Consider the following 13,130-nt stretch of genomic DNA (forward strand, 5'->3'; position numbering starts at 1 on the left):
TGAAGACCAGCCATTTGGAAGTTCCTTCATGTTTACGTGAGCTGTAGATCTGACCTTGTTGAATTCAAGCCACATTAAAGCTCCAGTTCTTTGTCTTTGCTATAATTATGGAAACGTTTGTTAGTTATCCAGTTACATCTGGGTTTTTAGCTTGTTCGAATCCTACAAACATTACCCCCTAAATTCTTTGTTCAACCAAAATAAGTGCATATAACCAAGGGCAAGTGAACGCTGGTTGCGTGCTTAAGAAAGGCTGGTGTTTCTCTGTGCTGAGCTGTCTCCCTCTTGTTTCAGCAGTGGATTTCAAGCTTTGTATTACTTTTCACCTTCCAAAAGCCAAGCAAGTGATGATAGCACTGCTATATTAAACTTTTCTAAGGCTCTGGCTGAGTGTGTAATTCTCTCTTTTCCCTTTAAGCTAACTTCAGCATGCTGTCATTTGAATGCATTGCTGAGATGTAGATTAGTGTCTGCTTTTGTTTCAGGGTTTTGCATCAGGGTGGCAGTGACAGTAAGAGGTTTCCTCTGTTTCTCTTTCCTCATTGAAGTGATGAGGCTTAGTGGTCCATCACCTCTGATGCTATTTATATCTGGGTCTTGTCAGAACTGTACAGAGGCACACTGCCAGCAAATTTATTTGTCCAAACAGACATGTGTTTGCTTTTTTTTCTCTCTTATGAGCTTTGAGAAATCAAGATATCAATACAATATCCTGCAGTTTCTCATACTACTACTGAACGGGGTAGAGGGGGAGCCCTTGACAAACTCAGCCTCCCCGCTGTGGACAGAGCTGCCTCCCACCTGCCCAGGGCTCCATCCAGCTTGTCCTTGAGTGCCTCCAGGGATGGGGCATCACAGCTTCTCTGGGCAGCTGTGCCAGCACCTCACCACCCTCTGAGTAAAGATTTTTCCACCTAATATCTAACCTATTTTTCCCCTCTTTTAGTTTAAAGCCATTCCCCCTTGTTTTGTTGCTATTAGACTGTATAAAATGTTGCTCCCCTTCCTGCTCATAAGCTCCCTCCAAGTACTGGCAGGCTGCAGTGAGGTCTCACTAGAGCATTCTCTTCTCCAAGCTAAACAAACCCAACTGCCATAACCTTTCATTGTAAGAGAGCCCTTTGATCACCTTAGTGGCCCTTCTCTGGACCTGCTCCAACAGTTATGCATCTTTCTTTTTCCAGGGGCCCCAGACTTGGACACAAGTGTCTTTACGATACACCTACTTCCTTCTCACTTACAGAATCATGGAATTGTTTGAGATGAAAGGGACCTTTAAAGGTCTTTTAGTCCAAATCCCCTGCAGTGAACAGAGACACCTACAGCTCGATCACACTGCTCACGACCTGATCCAGCCTGACCTTGCAGGTCTCTGGGGGGAGTGCATTCACCATATCTCTGGGCAACCTGTTCCAATGCTTCACTACATTTATTGTAAAAAATTCCTTCCTTATATCCAGTCTGAGTTTCCCCTGTTTTAGTGTGAAACTGTTTCATCTTATCACAAGAGACTATACTAACAAGTCTGTCCCCTTCTTTCTCATAGCCTCCCTTCAGGCACAGAAAGGCTACTGTATAAATGTCTTCAATCTCATGGCATTTCAGGTCCTTTCAACAGGCTGGTGGAAAAGAAGCATTTAATGATCAGTTTCCTTTTATGCTTGGTGGAAAAGAAGAATTTAATGATCAGTTTCCTTTTATGCTTGTCTTGAGTGTAATGATGCTCTTTGAAGAAGTGCTCTTAGGTTCCTATGGTTGATTTTGGCTGTAGTTCCATTTACAAGACCTGCTACAAGAAGTTACTCAATAAGTTATATCCCCCTCTCTTGTGTGAGCCTGTGCCAAAACCTTTACATACTACTCCTCAGCTGCCTGGATGAGATTTGATGTTTCATAGGTATGGGTTTGCATAATCAGGGTCTGCAGTTTCACAAAAAATGTACTAAAGAAGTTTTTTGTTGGGTCCTAATACTTGTCAAGATGGATTCCATGCAGATATAGAAGCTCTAGACTTGGCCTCTGACTCCTGGAGCAAATAAGCAGTCCAAACTATTCCCCTGAAAGAGAAAGGAACAAAGGATCATTTCTCCTCCACTTCTCAGCTCTGGAGCATACAGATTGAATTGTCTTTGTTCCCTATTCTGCTTTGGTCTTCCAGAGTGCCATTGCCACATTCTTCATGGAGCTTGTCTTCCACAACCAGCTTCCTTGTAGGTAACATCAGGTTATCTCTTTTTCCCCCTCACCGTCTCTGATATTGGCTGGAGCCAAAAGTACCGCTGCTTCCTTGTGTTCACTGCACTTGGTATGCAGCTGGTGCTGGTTTAGACTCTGTTGAGACAGAGCATGCTGTCATGCAAGCAAGGCCAAGGTCACTCATACTGTTGTCTGTAATTGCTTAAAGGCAGCGTGTTTCCAGATTTATTGGCTATTTTCCTTTTCACAGAATCACAGAATTGTAGGGGTTGGAAGGGACCTCTAGAGATCATCGAGTCCAACCCCCCTGCCAAAGCAGGCTCCCTACACCACATCACACAGGTAGGCATCCAGGCAGGCCTTGAATATCTCCAGAGAAGGAGACTCCACCACCTCCCTGGTCAGCCTGTTTCCAATGCTTTTATTTCACATGGAAGTATTGCACCCCTGTTATATGTCCCCACCGCAAGGACTTTCATTCAGCCATTTCAGAGATGTTTGCACTTCTGGTCTTATGGTGATCTAATTTGTCTTGAAGCATGAGTCTTGAACCAGGGCAGTTCCCATCTGAATAGCAACTCTTCAGGTGAGAGGACCAAGTTCCTATCCTGCAGGATAATGAATGCAGCTCCTAAGAAGGACTTCGGAAAGGAGTATTGTCTTCCTTGTGTAGTCCTTGGGAAGAGCAAACAGTGATCCCTCGTGGTTTTGGATGTTGTGCATTCTGCCTGCTGCCCGGCAGTTACACGTTTATGGGCTTAGCTATGTTCTGTATCACTTTCCAGCCTCTTTTCATATGTTCCCCTTTCTCATCCTGTCATGAGTATGATATTCCTGACAAATTTTCTGCTTCAGAGTTTGGTGAATCTCTTACTGGGTACGTTACTGGCTCTGTGCTCAAGTGGAGTGATAGAGAATTGCTGTTGGATAGCAGTTACTATTGGTACAGGTAGAGAAAAGCATTCATCCATTCATCCTTGTGAAGAGTCTTATCCTAATTGAAGCATGTCTGATGTTGAAATCCTTCTCTGTTGCCTTTGGGCTCGTTGCTTCTTTCCCTGAACCAGTAGCACTGAATCCTGGACTCGGCCTTTCTGTGTTTCATCTTGCAGCAGCAAAGCTAAATTGCTGTTCTCAGCAGAGCAGGCTTACATTCATTCTGTATGAGAGGTAATGATTGATAGCAAAATGGCTCTGTGTAACTCACGTTACGTGTTAATATCGGCTGGGTTCTCAAACTGCACACTCATTCCTCTTACTCAATTCCCAAGCTTTGTTTTAGCTCCTATAAAATCTGTGGAAAACCAGGTAGGGTTCTTCTGACTGAGGCCCATCCTGGCTGCCATTTCTGCCTGCTGGTGTTGGTAGATAACAACAGCGTTCTCACCTTCCCCAGTGCTACCCTCCTGATGCTCCCACACCAGTTGTTCAAAGAGCATTTTCTACTAAAGATCTCTATCTGCTGGGATATACACTTCAGAAAACTCATTTTCTCTTGAATCTCTAGTTAAGGTTGTATGGAATTTTCTTGGCATTAAATACCTTTTGCTGGCAGTAACCAGAAGTTTGGGCCATTGTGGATCACCTCCATAGAGTCCATTTGAAGTTTTCTCTTTTAAGGTTATTCCCGGTCCCACCTCAAATGAAGTGTCAGCCTTTCTGCCTTTGTGTTTTGTTGGTGGGATTCATTTCCCATCTTCAGGCCCCACGTCTTCAGAATTTAGGCTGAGGAGATCTTCGCTTAGGAGGAAACAGGTGCAGAGATATGATAGGAGTTGTACTGGTGCAGGAACAGTTTGGGAGCACCAGCCCTGAGCAGATAAATGCTGTTGGTTAGGCTAAGCAGTATTGCTGCTTATGCTCAGAACTATTAGTATTCAGCAGCTTCCTCACAGATGTCTTGATTAGAAGAACAGTGTTTGAAAATATGCTAACAGGACCTTAAATACAGGTTTACGCAGCTTGCAAGCAGAATTTGTTCTCTAATATATGTAATGGGTCTTGATGAAAGTCATTCACAGTTAAGTGGGATGTTTATTTGCTTTCCATGTGCAGGCTTATATTGTTGCTTAACTAGATTTTGAAACTTAAAGTGTTTGTAAGGAAAACGTTGGTGTTGAATGCCTTCTCAACTCTTTCTGAGCAGTATTCAGCTAGAAACTAAAAAGAAACGGGTGCTGATAACTTATGGAGTTCAACTCAAGTTTATTTGTTTCATTTTAAGGCAAAATGCCAGCAGTTCACCAGGAATATCTGAAGCCAAATTTAACATTAACATAACCAACCATAAGTTGGAAACCTTAAGGAGTTTGCTTTCTGACTGTCAGTGTTCAGTGAATGAGACAGCGTGTGAAAACTTAGTGCATCTGTTCATTCCGATTCAGAATTCTTGCTTTGGATTGAAGTAAGCACGGTTCTTGTTTAAGCAGGATTTGTATGAGTTTAGGTACGGGAACATTTAAATATAGTATCCCAGGTGGTTTCTAGATGTGCATGAGTTTGGTGGGGGGGAGGTAACTAAAAAGGATCCACTATATCATGTCCCTGAGCACCACATCCAAATGGATGGTGACTCAACCACCTCCCTAGGGAGCCTATTCCAGTGCTTAACCATCCTTTCTGTAAACATTTTCCTGATTTCCAACCTAAACTTACCCTGGTGCAACTTGAGACCATTTCCCCTTGTCCTGTCACCAGTGAGAAGAGACCAACTCTGATCTGTGAGCACCTTTCAGGTATTGGAAGAGAACAATCAGGTCTCCCCTCAGTCTCCTTTTCCTCAGACTAAACAGCCCCAGTTCCTTCAGTCTCTCCTCATATTTTAGTTTTAGGAGGCGTTTGGAGGCTTTTGCTGCGCTTTGTGTTTCTTCTATTCAGGTATTACTTTCAATTACATCGCTTTTAAAATGTAGCGTATGGCTGAGGCATACGTTAAGCTGCAGTTCCTCTGCCAAGTCAGCAAATGATCTGCTATGAATTCAAACAAGGAATCTAAAGTAGATCATTCTTTCTCTTTTTTCTCTCTCTCTTTATGTAGAGCAGAACTGTTTTGATAACTGCCATCTACAGCACTTTCAGTCCTGTTAGTTTGAGCAACAGCTTTTAACATTTCCCAAAGCACTTGATGAGGTAGCAGGGTACTCTTTAAGAAAGTTGTTTTCACCATCTGCCAGGCTTCAATGGAATATTTTTCTTCTGCACCTGAAGTTTTGGATAAAAGGGCCCAGTGTGTGGTACTAGAGTTAAAAGACAAAAGACCCAGTTACATTGAATGCCACATAAAGCATGAGATAAAGATGCTATTTGTGTCAGGGAGGGGATATTTGTCTCTGTTAAATGTTTCTTTCCTTCTGGTGGTATGAGTGGCAGTCAGTAGTTAATCATTTCATGTGTAAGGTTTGAGAGCTTGGAGTGATCAATGAGCTACTGATAGTAACACATACAGGAATATATAAAGTAAAACTGAGGCAGTCGGGCAGGTGATTTATATAAATCTTGCCCACAAAGCACGACTTTGACTGACACTGCTGAATTTTGAAAGGAAGGCGAGTTCTTGGATTACTCTGTGGGAAACTAACAGAGGCTGGAGAAGCACCTTTTGAAGTTAACTGCATGTTTCCACCAGTAGCTTAAAAAAGCAGTTAACTGAGAAGATGGTTCTAACGTGAAGAATCTCAAGCAGTGGAACTCCAGGTTTCACATCTTTTTAAAACCTGCTGTATCAAAGCTCTGCTGTTTAGGGATGTTCCTTTCCCTGCCCACCACACCATCCCCAGCACCTGTGGTTGTAGCCTTGAACACAGCCCAGATGTGGAATGTTTGTCTGCCTCAGGCAGGCAAGATGACAAACTTGTGCTTGCTAAGCCCATTTTCCAAGCATCTCTGCCACAGAGCTGCCTCCTGACCTCTGTGAAGCTGAGTCTATGCTAACTCTGCGTTTTTCCAGGCTTGAAGCAAGGAGCACAGAAATACTTCCTAGGGGTTTTAGTGCCCATCTGTAGGAGCTGGTTTGCACCTGGGCACATTGAGGTGGGGAAGGGGTGCAGAGGCATTTCCAGCTGCAGCGTTTACAGGGAAAATTCTGAATATTTCTTCATTTTTATCTCTTTGCTCCAGACAAAACTATGGATTCAGGCATGCTGGAAATACAAGCAAATGTAGAAGTCTTCAGCAGCAGTTTCTGAAGGCATTAGCAGCTTTCAGTAACGTTGTTTTGGTTTTGTGGTGGTGATTTTTTCTTTTGTAAAGAGGGCTGCCATTCCTTTTTGATCATTTAAGGTTGTACTAGACATAACCAGTGCCAGGTTATGCACGTTGGCATGTCTTTGCCACTGAGAGCTAGGGACGATTGCTGTCTCGAGTCTGCTTAGTCAGGTGAGAGCCCAGGTCAGCCCAGTGTTTTAGGTCAGTAGCACATGCTGAACAGTGGAGTTAAACTGTAATATCAGTCACCTCAGTGTTGCCAATATTTCTGAACTAGTATCTGTGCTTTTAAAGAATAATCCTGACAGCCTCTTTGATTATCCTGCCAGAGAACCACAGGGTAGGATAACTGACCCTGGGGTCAGTACTGGGACCAGTGCTCTTTAATATCTTCATCAATGACATGGACAGTGAGAACTGACTACAGCAAGTTCCCTGGTAACACCAAGCTGTGTGGTACAGTCAACATCATGCCTGAGGGATGGGATGCCATCCAGAGAGACCTAGACAGGCTTGCGCTGTAGGCCCAAGAGAATTTTGTGAGGTTCAACAAATCCAAGTGCATTTCAGATTGCAGTAGAATGCACTTTTTAATAGAGATTATAGCAAGAGTATGCTGTTTACTGAGGTGCTGGGATGACTTTGTGGTCAGTGCTATCCAGTATTATGGCATGCTGAGTTTTGAACTGTCTTCAAACACACAGGTTAAGGAATTTTGCCAAGAGTGGTCCGGGACATGGATCTTTTAAAGGGACCTAGGAAATGCACTGTTTATTGCTGGTGTCAGTAAAGGAAACCTTGCCCACAGTATCTTTCCTTTGCAAGGTAAAACAACGAGAGTGTGATGTATCTTTTAGAGAAAATTAATTACTATTGTGAGATAAATGTTGCTGCTTCATATGCTGGTACAGTGGTTTTCCATTTGTTTCATTAAGCGTCAATCTTTTATTGAAACCATTGGCTCCACTTTCCTTATTTTTCCCTTTCAAATACTGAATGCCAAGGTTATTATGTAGCTAAACCATTTAATCAGGAAAACCACAAGTTTGCTACTACTGATGTTTCAAATATCACTGCAGATATTCTTTCTGCCTGTGCACATCTAATAAAATAAGCTGAAAAGTACACTTAAGTCGGATGCAGGCAAAACTGTACATAATGGTCTTTCCTCAGGTGCCATGGAAGGCCAGGTTATATACTGTTGAACACAGGCGGAGTAAGTAGGATACTTGTACTATTGCTAATCCATGGACTTGATGGGAGGAGTCCTGACTGATTGTAAGAAGCCGTGGATGTTCCCTTGGAACATACTACCTGGTGTCTGCTCCTTGTGCCGTAGGATTCATGCTTTGTGCTCTGTGAAGACTTCCTTGGCTGACTGATCCTCCAGTTGTACCTGGGAGCTCCACAGCAATTTACTCCTTCCTGAAATGTTCTCTCCAACCCCCTCTTAGTTAGAATGGTGAATCTGTGTGAGAGTCCTGCATGTCTCTGTTACTGAGGCATTGGTTACCATTATGTTTCAAGGCAAGGTCTCAGGCTGTAGGCTGGATAAACCATTTAGTGGGGTGGGTTTTTTGTATTATTTTACCTTCTTTCAGTAGCAGACTACTAGACAATATTAGACAGATTTTGGTGTGAAAGTGAAGTTATCATGAGCTGTATTTATTATACAATCACAATGAAGGTTCTTCTAAATACTTTAAGTATTAACACAGGAAGGCCCATGCTGAACATGGAGATGCATTTTCAGATGAAAATTCATTTTATTCTTCCAGAAATAAATCCCCATAGAGGATGTAGCCATTGTTGCTGTAAGCACCTCTTATTGAAATAACTCCTGTATGCTGTATTTGCAGTAATAGAGTGTTTAAAAGGGGAAGGGGGGTTTATCTCACCTAATTTGTGACGTCTGAAAATACAGCAGTAAGTTTTCTCTGCACCCTCTATGAGAACTGAGGAGGGACAGGTACATCTACTGATGATCCACACCTCCCTAAATGCAGTGCCTAAGCCAGATGCATTCTTGTACTGAGCCTTTTGACCTTTAAATGGCAGCAGGTGAGATAAATCCTGTCCACAATCTATAAGAAGCAGAGCTTCTCCAATGCACATTGTGCCCTTCAAGAGGTGGTTATGTTATGAGGGCTCTCTTATCTCTGTGTTTTATGGTTACCACATTATCCCTTTTCTCCCCACAACTTCCTCTGTGAGATTCTGTGACTGTCAACAAGCAGCTTCTGTCTGGATTTATGGAACAGGAAGAAAGGAAAATAATTGCTTTTGGATTTTTGTTTTTGGAATTAAAAAAAAAGCTTTCTAAATAAGGGAATGGACTATGTATCTCCTGATTGTTTTATAAAGGAAGAAAGAGAAAACAAATATTGCTTCAATGTTAGATTAGAAATGGATACCTCAGAGACTCAATACACAATGAAAGTTGGTTGGCTAGTGTATTTTACTTAACAAGATGGAATTTTTCTTCAGAGCAGAGGTCAAATGCCTCACTTAGATTGTGGAGAGCGTGTTAGAGAAGTGGGAGTTCAAAATGTTACCAGGAAGAAATGTCTTATTTCTCTGGGGTGTGCCAGTGACCCAGCCTTCCAGAAACTATTTACCTGTACATATCCCTCTGTACTTGTAAAGTCCACCTTTTTTTTTTTTTTTCCCTTAAGCATAAATTCTTGAGGTGAACAGTAGACCTTCAGAATTCATTTATTTAATCTGTTATTACGTGTGTGTGTAAAGAGAAATCCTAGCTAGTAGTCAGGGGGCCAAAGAATAATAGCAACAGCCAAACCTTAGTTGTTTCAGAAACAGAAAACACTTTGGCAAAGTTAATTCACTGGTTTAATGAAAATAATGTTACTGAAGGTGCACTCAATGCCCTCATCCAGGTCCTCAGTAAAGATATTGAAGAGGACAGGCTCCAGCACCGACCCTTGGGGAACACCACTTGTGACTCATGACATTGCTGACTCACGTTGAATGTTTCATCAGTTGACACCCTCATATCCTGCTCTGGGCTGCTTTCAAGCCGCTCTCTGCACAGCCTGTATCTGTGCTTGTGATTTCCCCGACCCAGGTGCAGGACCTTGCACTTGGCCTTGTTGAACTTCATAAGGTTGGTATGGACCCACCTCTCAAGCCTGTCCAAGTCCCTCTGGATAGTATCCCTTCCCTCTGGTGTGTCAGCTTCTGCCTTATCAAGTTTGCAGATGACACCAAGCTAAGCAGTGTGGTTGATACATTGGAGGGAAGGGAAGCCATCCAGAGGGATCTGTACAGGCTGGAGAAGTGGGCCCCTGAGAATGGAGTTAACAAGGCCAAGTGCAGGGTGCTGTACTTGGGCCAGGGCAGTCCCAGGTATTTGTACAAACTGGGGGAAGATCTCCTTGAGAGCAGCCCTGCGGAGAAGGACTTGGGGGTCCTGGTGGGAGCTGGACATGAGCCAGCAGTGTGTGCTTGCAGCCTGGAAGGCCAACTGTGTTCTGGGCTGCATTAAAAGAGAAGTGGCCTGTGGGGAAAGGGAGGTGATTGTCCCCCTCTACTCAGCTCTTGTGAGACTCCATTTGGAGTACTGTGTCCAGGCCTTGGGTGCCCAGTAAAAGAAAGAGCTCTTAGAACGAGTTCAGAGGAGGGCCACTAAGATGTCCAGAGGGCTGGAGCACCTCTCCTAGGAAGAAAAGTTGAGGGAACTGGGCTTTTTTAGCTTAGAGAAAAGAAGGCTCCAGGGAGACTTCATTGTGGCCTTCCAGTACTTGAAGGGAGCATATAAACATGGCTGTTTACAAGGGTGGATAGTGATAGGAATGGTTTTAAACTGAGACAGGAGGTTTAGGTTAGATATTAGGAGAAGTGGTGACGCACTGGCACAGGTTGCCCAAGGAGGCTGTGGATGTCCCATCCCTGGAGGCATTCAAGGCCAGGCTGGATGCGGCTCTGGGCAGCCTGGTCTGGTGGTTGGTGACCCTGCACATAGCAGGGGGTTGAAACCAGGTGATTGTTGTGGTCCTTTTCAACCCAGGCCATTCTATGGTTCTATTATCTCATAAGTTTCTTAAAATCTTTCAAAGAGAGGCTACCTAGTGTTCAGTGTGCCACAACTAGCTGTGTTCTAAGATTCCATCCTCACACAGCTGCTGTGAATATACTTATTTGTAAATTTAAATACTTTTGTAGTAGCTGAATGGTGTGAGTTGTATGAAATTTGCTATTCAGAGTTATATAAGTAGCTGGATATAAGAGAGGACCTGTGGCATTCCCATGGAATGCCAGGGGGGGATTATACCTGGTAGACTGTGAAACGCAGCCCAAGCTGAGACCTGTGCAAGTGTGTACGTGTAATGAAGAGGTTTATATTCTGTAGTGGCTCCTAATGTAGCTGCAGCTGTGTATTGAGAGAAGCCCTCAGGCTTGTTGCAGTGAGTCATGTTTCAGTCTCACGCTTACAACATGAAAACAGCAACCAAATGAACAAAAGTAATGTTGGGTTGAAGCACACCACTTACGTTCTGGTCATCTATTTAAAAACAGAAGAGAAACATTGCTACTGCAACTGGAGAAGTTAGAATCGTGTAGGAGTGAATGAGGATATGTGTATTCTAACATTAGTAATTTACAGGAAGCGTTGTGGGCTGTGTTTATTTTGACTGCAAGAACAGAGGAACATTCAGCACCCAGCATCAATTAATTGATTTGGATTTTTCTCTTTTTTGTTACTTGGAGATGTACATTTCCTAGATGTGCCTTAGTTGGCATCACAAGTCTCCTACAGCAGAGAAGTGAGTTGGGCTTCGTTTTCTTCTTTGCTTGCCGATACCACTGTGTCAGTGTACGAGCCTTCTTGTCACTGCTTGAACTAGGGAGGGACTGATGCCACTGTAAAATTACCAATGGATATGAAAATGTCTTCTTTTACTTTGAAGAACATAATAGAATTTATTTTTCTGTGAAAAAGCATTTTGTATGACCAAACTTACATCACAGCACCTACCTTTCAGACAGGAAGAAAATGCAGGATTTATTTTGGATGTTAGAAGTTTTGAATCTGCAAGCGTCTTAAAGTTATCTGCTTTTTTTTTCTTGCAGGCTATTATAGAAAAATCAAAACTGAAAGGAATTCCTATCATTATTGATGCCGTAAGTATATTTTTGATCGATTCAGTGGCTTGACATTTAAGAATCTATTCAGAAAATGGTTTTCTTGCTGTTTCTTGCAGGATGGACTGTGGCTTATTTCACAGCAGCCTTCTCTTATTCAAGGGTACCAGCGAGCTATTCTTACTCCAAACTACATGGAGTTTAGCAGACTATATGAGGCCATGGTGAGCTATTTCCTTTTTTTGATACTTAATTACACACAAGTTTAGTCTCATAGTCTATAAAAATAAACACCCTATTACTGCACTAAGCATTATGTACTGCTTACTTATATGCAAGATAAGCATTGTCTGGGTTTTCGTTCTAGGGCATAATTGCCTCAGCAATGTGTATTCTTAAACAGAGCTCTCCTTTACAGAAGACGCTTTCTTAGATACTTCTGGTGCTGCAGTGGATATAGAATAAAAATACCTGGAAAGACTGATGATGATACTTTTTCTTTTCCCCACACATGCTGAAGTAGCATGTGTTCAAATGTTTTGTTCTAGTAATAAAATACGTATTGTGTGTGGAATTCTTGTGTTGTAGCTTAGAGACCCCGTAGACAGTAGTGATCATCATGGATGTGTTTTAAGACTCAGCCAAGCCTTGGGGAATTTGACAGTTGTTCAAAAGGGAGAACGAGATCTTATTTCAGATGGAGAGAAAGGTAAGTGAAATCTCATGCTCTTAGCAATGTGATTTTTTTGTTTGTTTTAAGTTGAAGTCCGATGGTTGACACCATAGTAACTGGTTGGCTGTATTCTGACAATTGAGAAGGAGGAGGAAAAGGCTGTCTTTGCAGATCACCTTTAGGTGCCTTATGTAAGTTGGTATTTTAAAAGAAGGCTATTTACTTGCTGAAAAAAAAAAGTTGCTGATTTTATTTTGAATGTAAATGGCTGTAACAGATGTCTTATATTAAATGCATATTAAGAAACTCATTCATAGAATTATAGAATGACTTGGGTTGGAAAGGACCCCAAGGATCTTCATGTTCCAGCCTCCCATTCTTTATTTTTGTAAGCTCTTTTAATGTCCTTCACTGAGAAGGTTTAAGTGACACTGCTAAATCCATGCAGAATAATGCTGTTGTTACACCATGTATTGATGTGTCTGAAAAGAAGATGTCTTGAGGTTCATGGACCACTTAGTTGTTTGTTATTGTCTGCCATGGGGTTGAAGATTAGTATGTACCTAAGTGACTTATATATTAGCCCTGACAACTTTTCTTTGATTTAGCTCTAGATCACCATTACAACTTTTTGTAACAGTCACTTACTAATATGGTTTAAGCATGTTTAATAAAATTAGCTGCTTGTCTTATTTTAAGATTGTTTGCTGTGATAAGTATAAAATGAATTAATGAGTGTCTTCATCCCATTGTGACTACATGGCATTATTTCATGTGCATAACAAGCAGCAGCTCTGCCCCTAATTACTTGACATGCTGAACTCTGATAAATATCAATGCTTTCAGAATCTTTTTGTATATCCTTTTTCACTATTAGGAGCCATGGAGTCTTTTATAACAAAAAAACACATGTAGTACTGTGGTTGGTTTGTGCAGAGCCACCTTAGAATTATAG

At 42.1% G+C, this 13,130-nt stretch overlaps 1 protein-coding gene across 5 annotated transcripts in view; it reads left to right on the forward strand.

Moving 5' to 3' along the window:
- NAXD (NAD(P)HX dehydratase) overlaps positions 1 to 13,130 on the forward strand; it is a 45,406-nt gene that overhangs the window by 21,774 nt on the left and 10,502 nt on the right. For all 5 annotated transcript variants that reach the window (XR_001552567.1, XM_015851435.2, XM_015851433.1 and 2 more), the window contains 3 exons: positions 11,491 to 11,541; positions 11,622 to 11,726; positions 12,091 to 12,211. Coding sequence is in view for 4 of the 5 variants with exons in the window: in XM_015851435.2 (XP_015706921.1) it covers positions 11,491 to 11,541; positions 11,622 to 11,726; positions 12,091 to 12,211 (277 nt within the window). In the remaining variant the exon portion in view is untranslated. The remainder of the gene's footprint in view (positions 1 to 11,490; positions 11,542 to 11,621; positions 11,727 to 12,090; positions 12,212 to 13,130) is intronic.

This window comes from Coturnix japonica, chromosome 1 (assembly GCF_001577835.2).
Source record: "Coturnix japonica isolate 7356 chromosome 1, Coturnix japonica 2.1, whole genome shotgun sequence".
Lineage (NCBI taxonomy): Eukaryota > Metazoa > Chordata > Aves > Galliformes > Phasianidae > Coturnix > Coturnix japonica.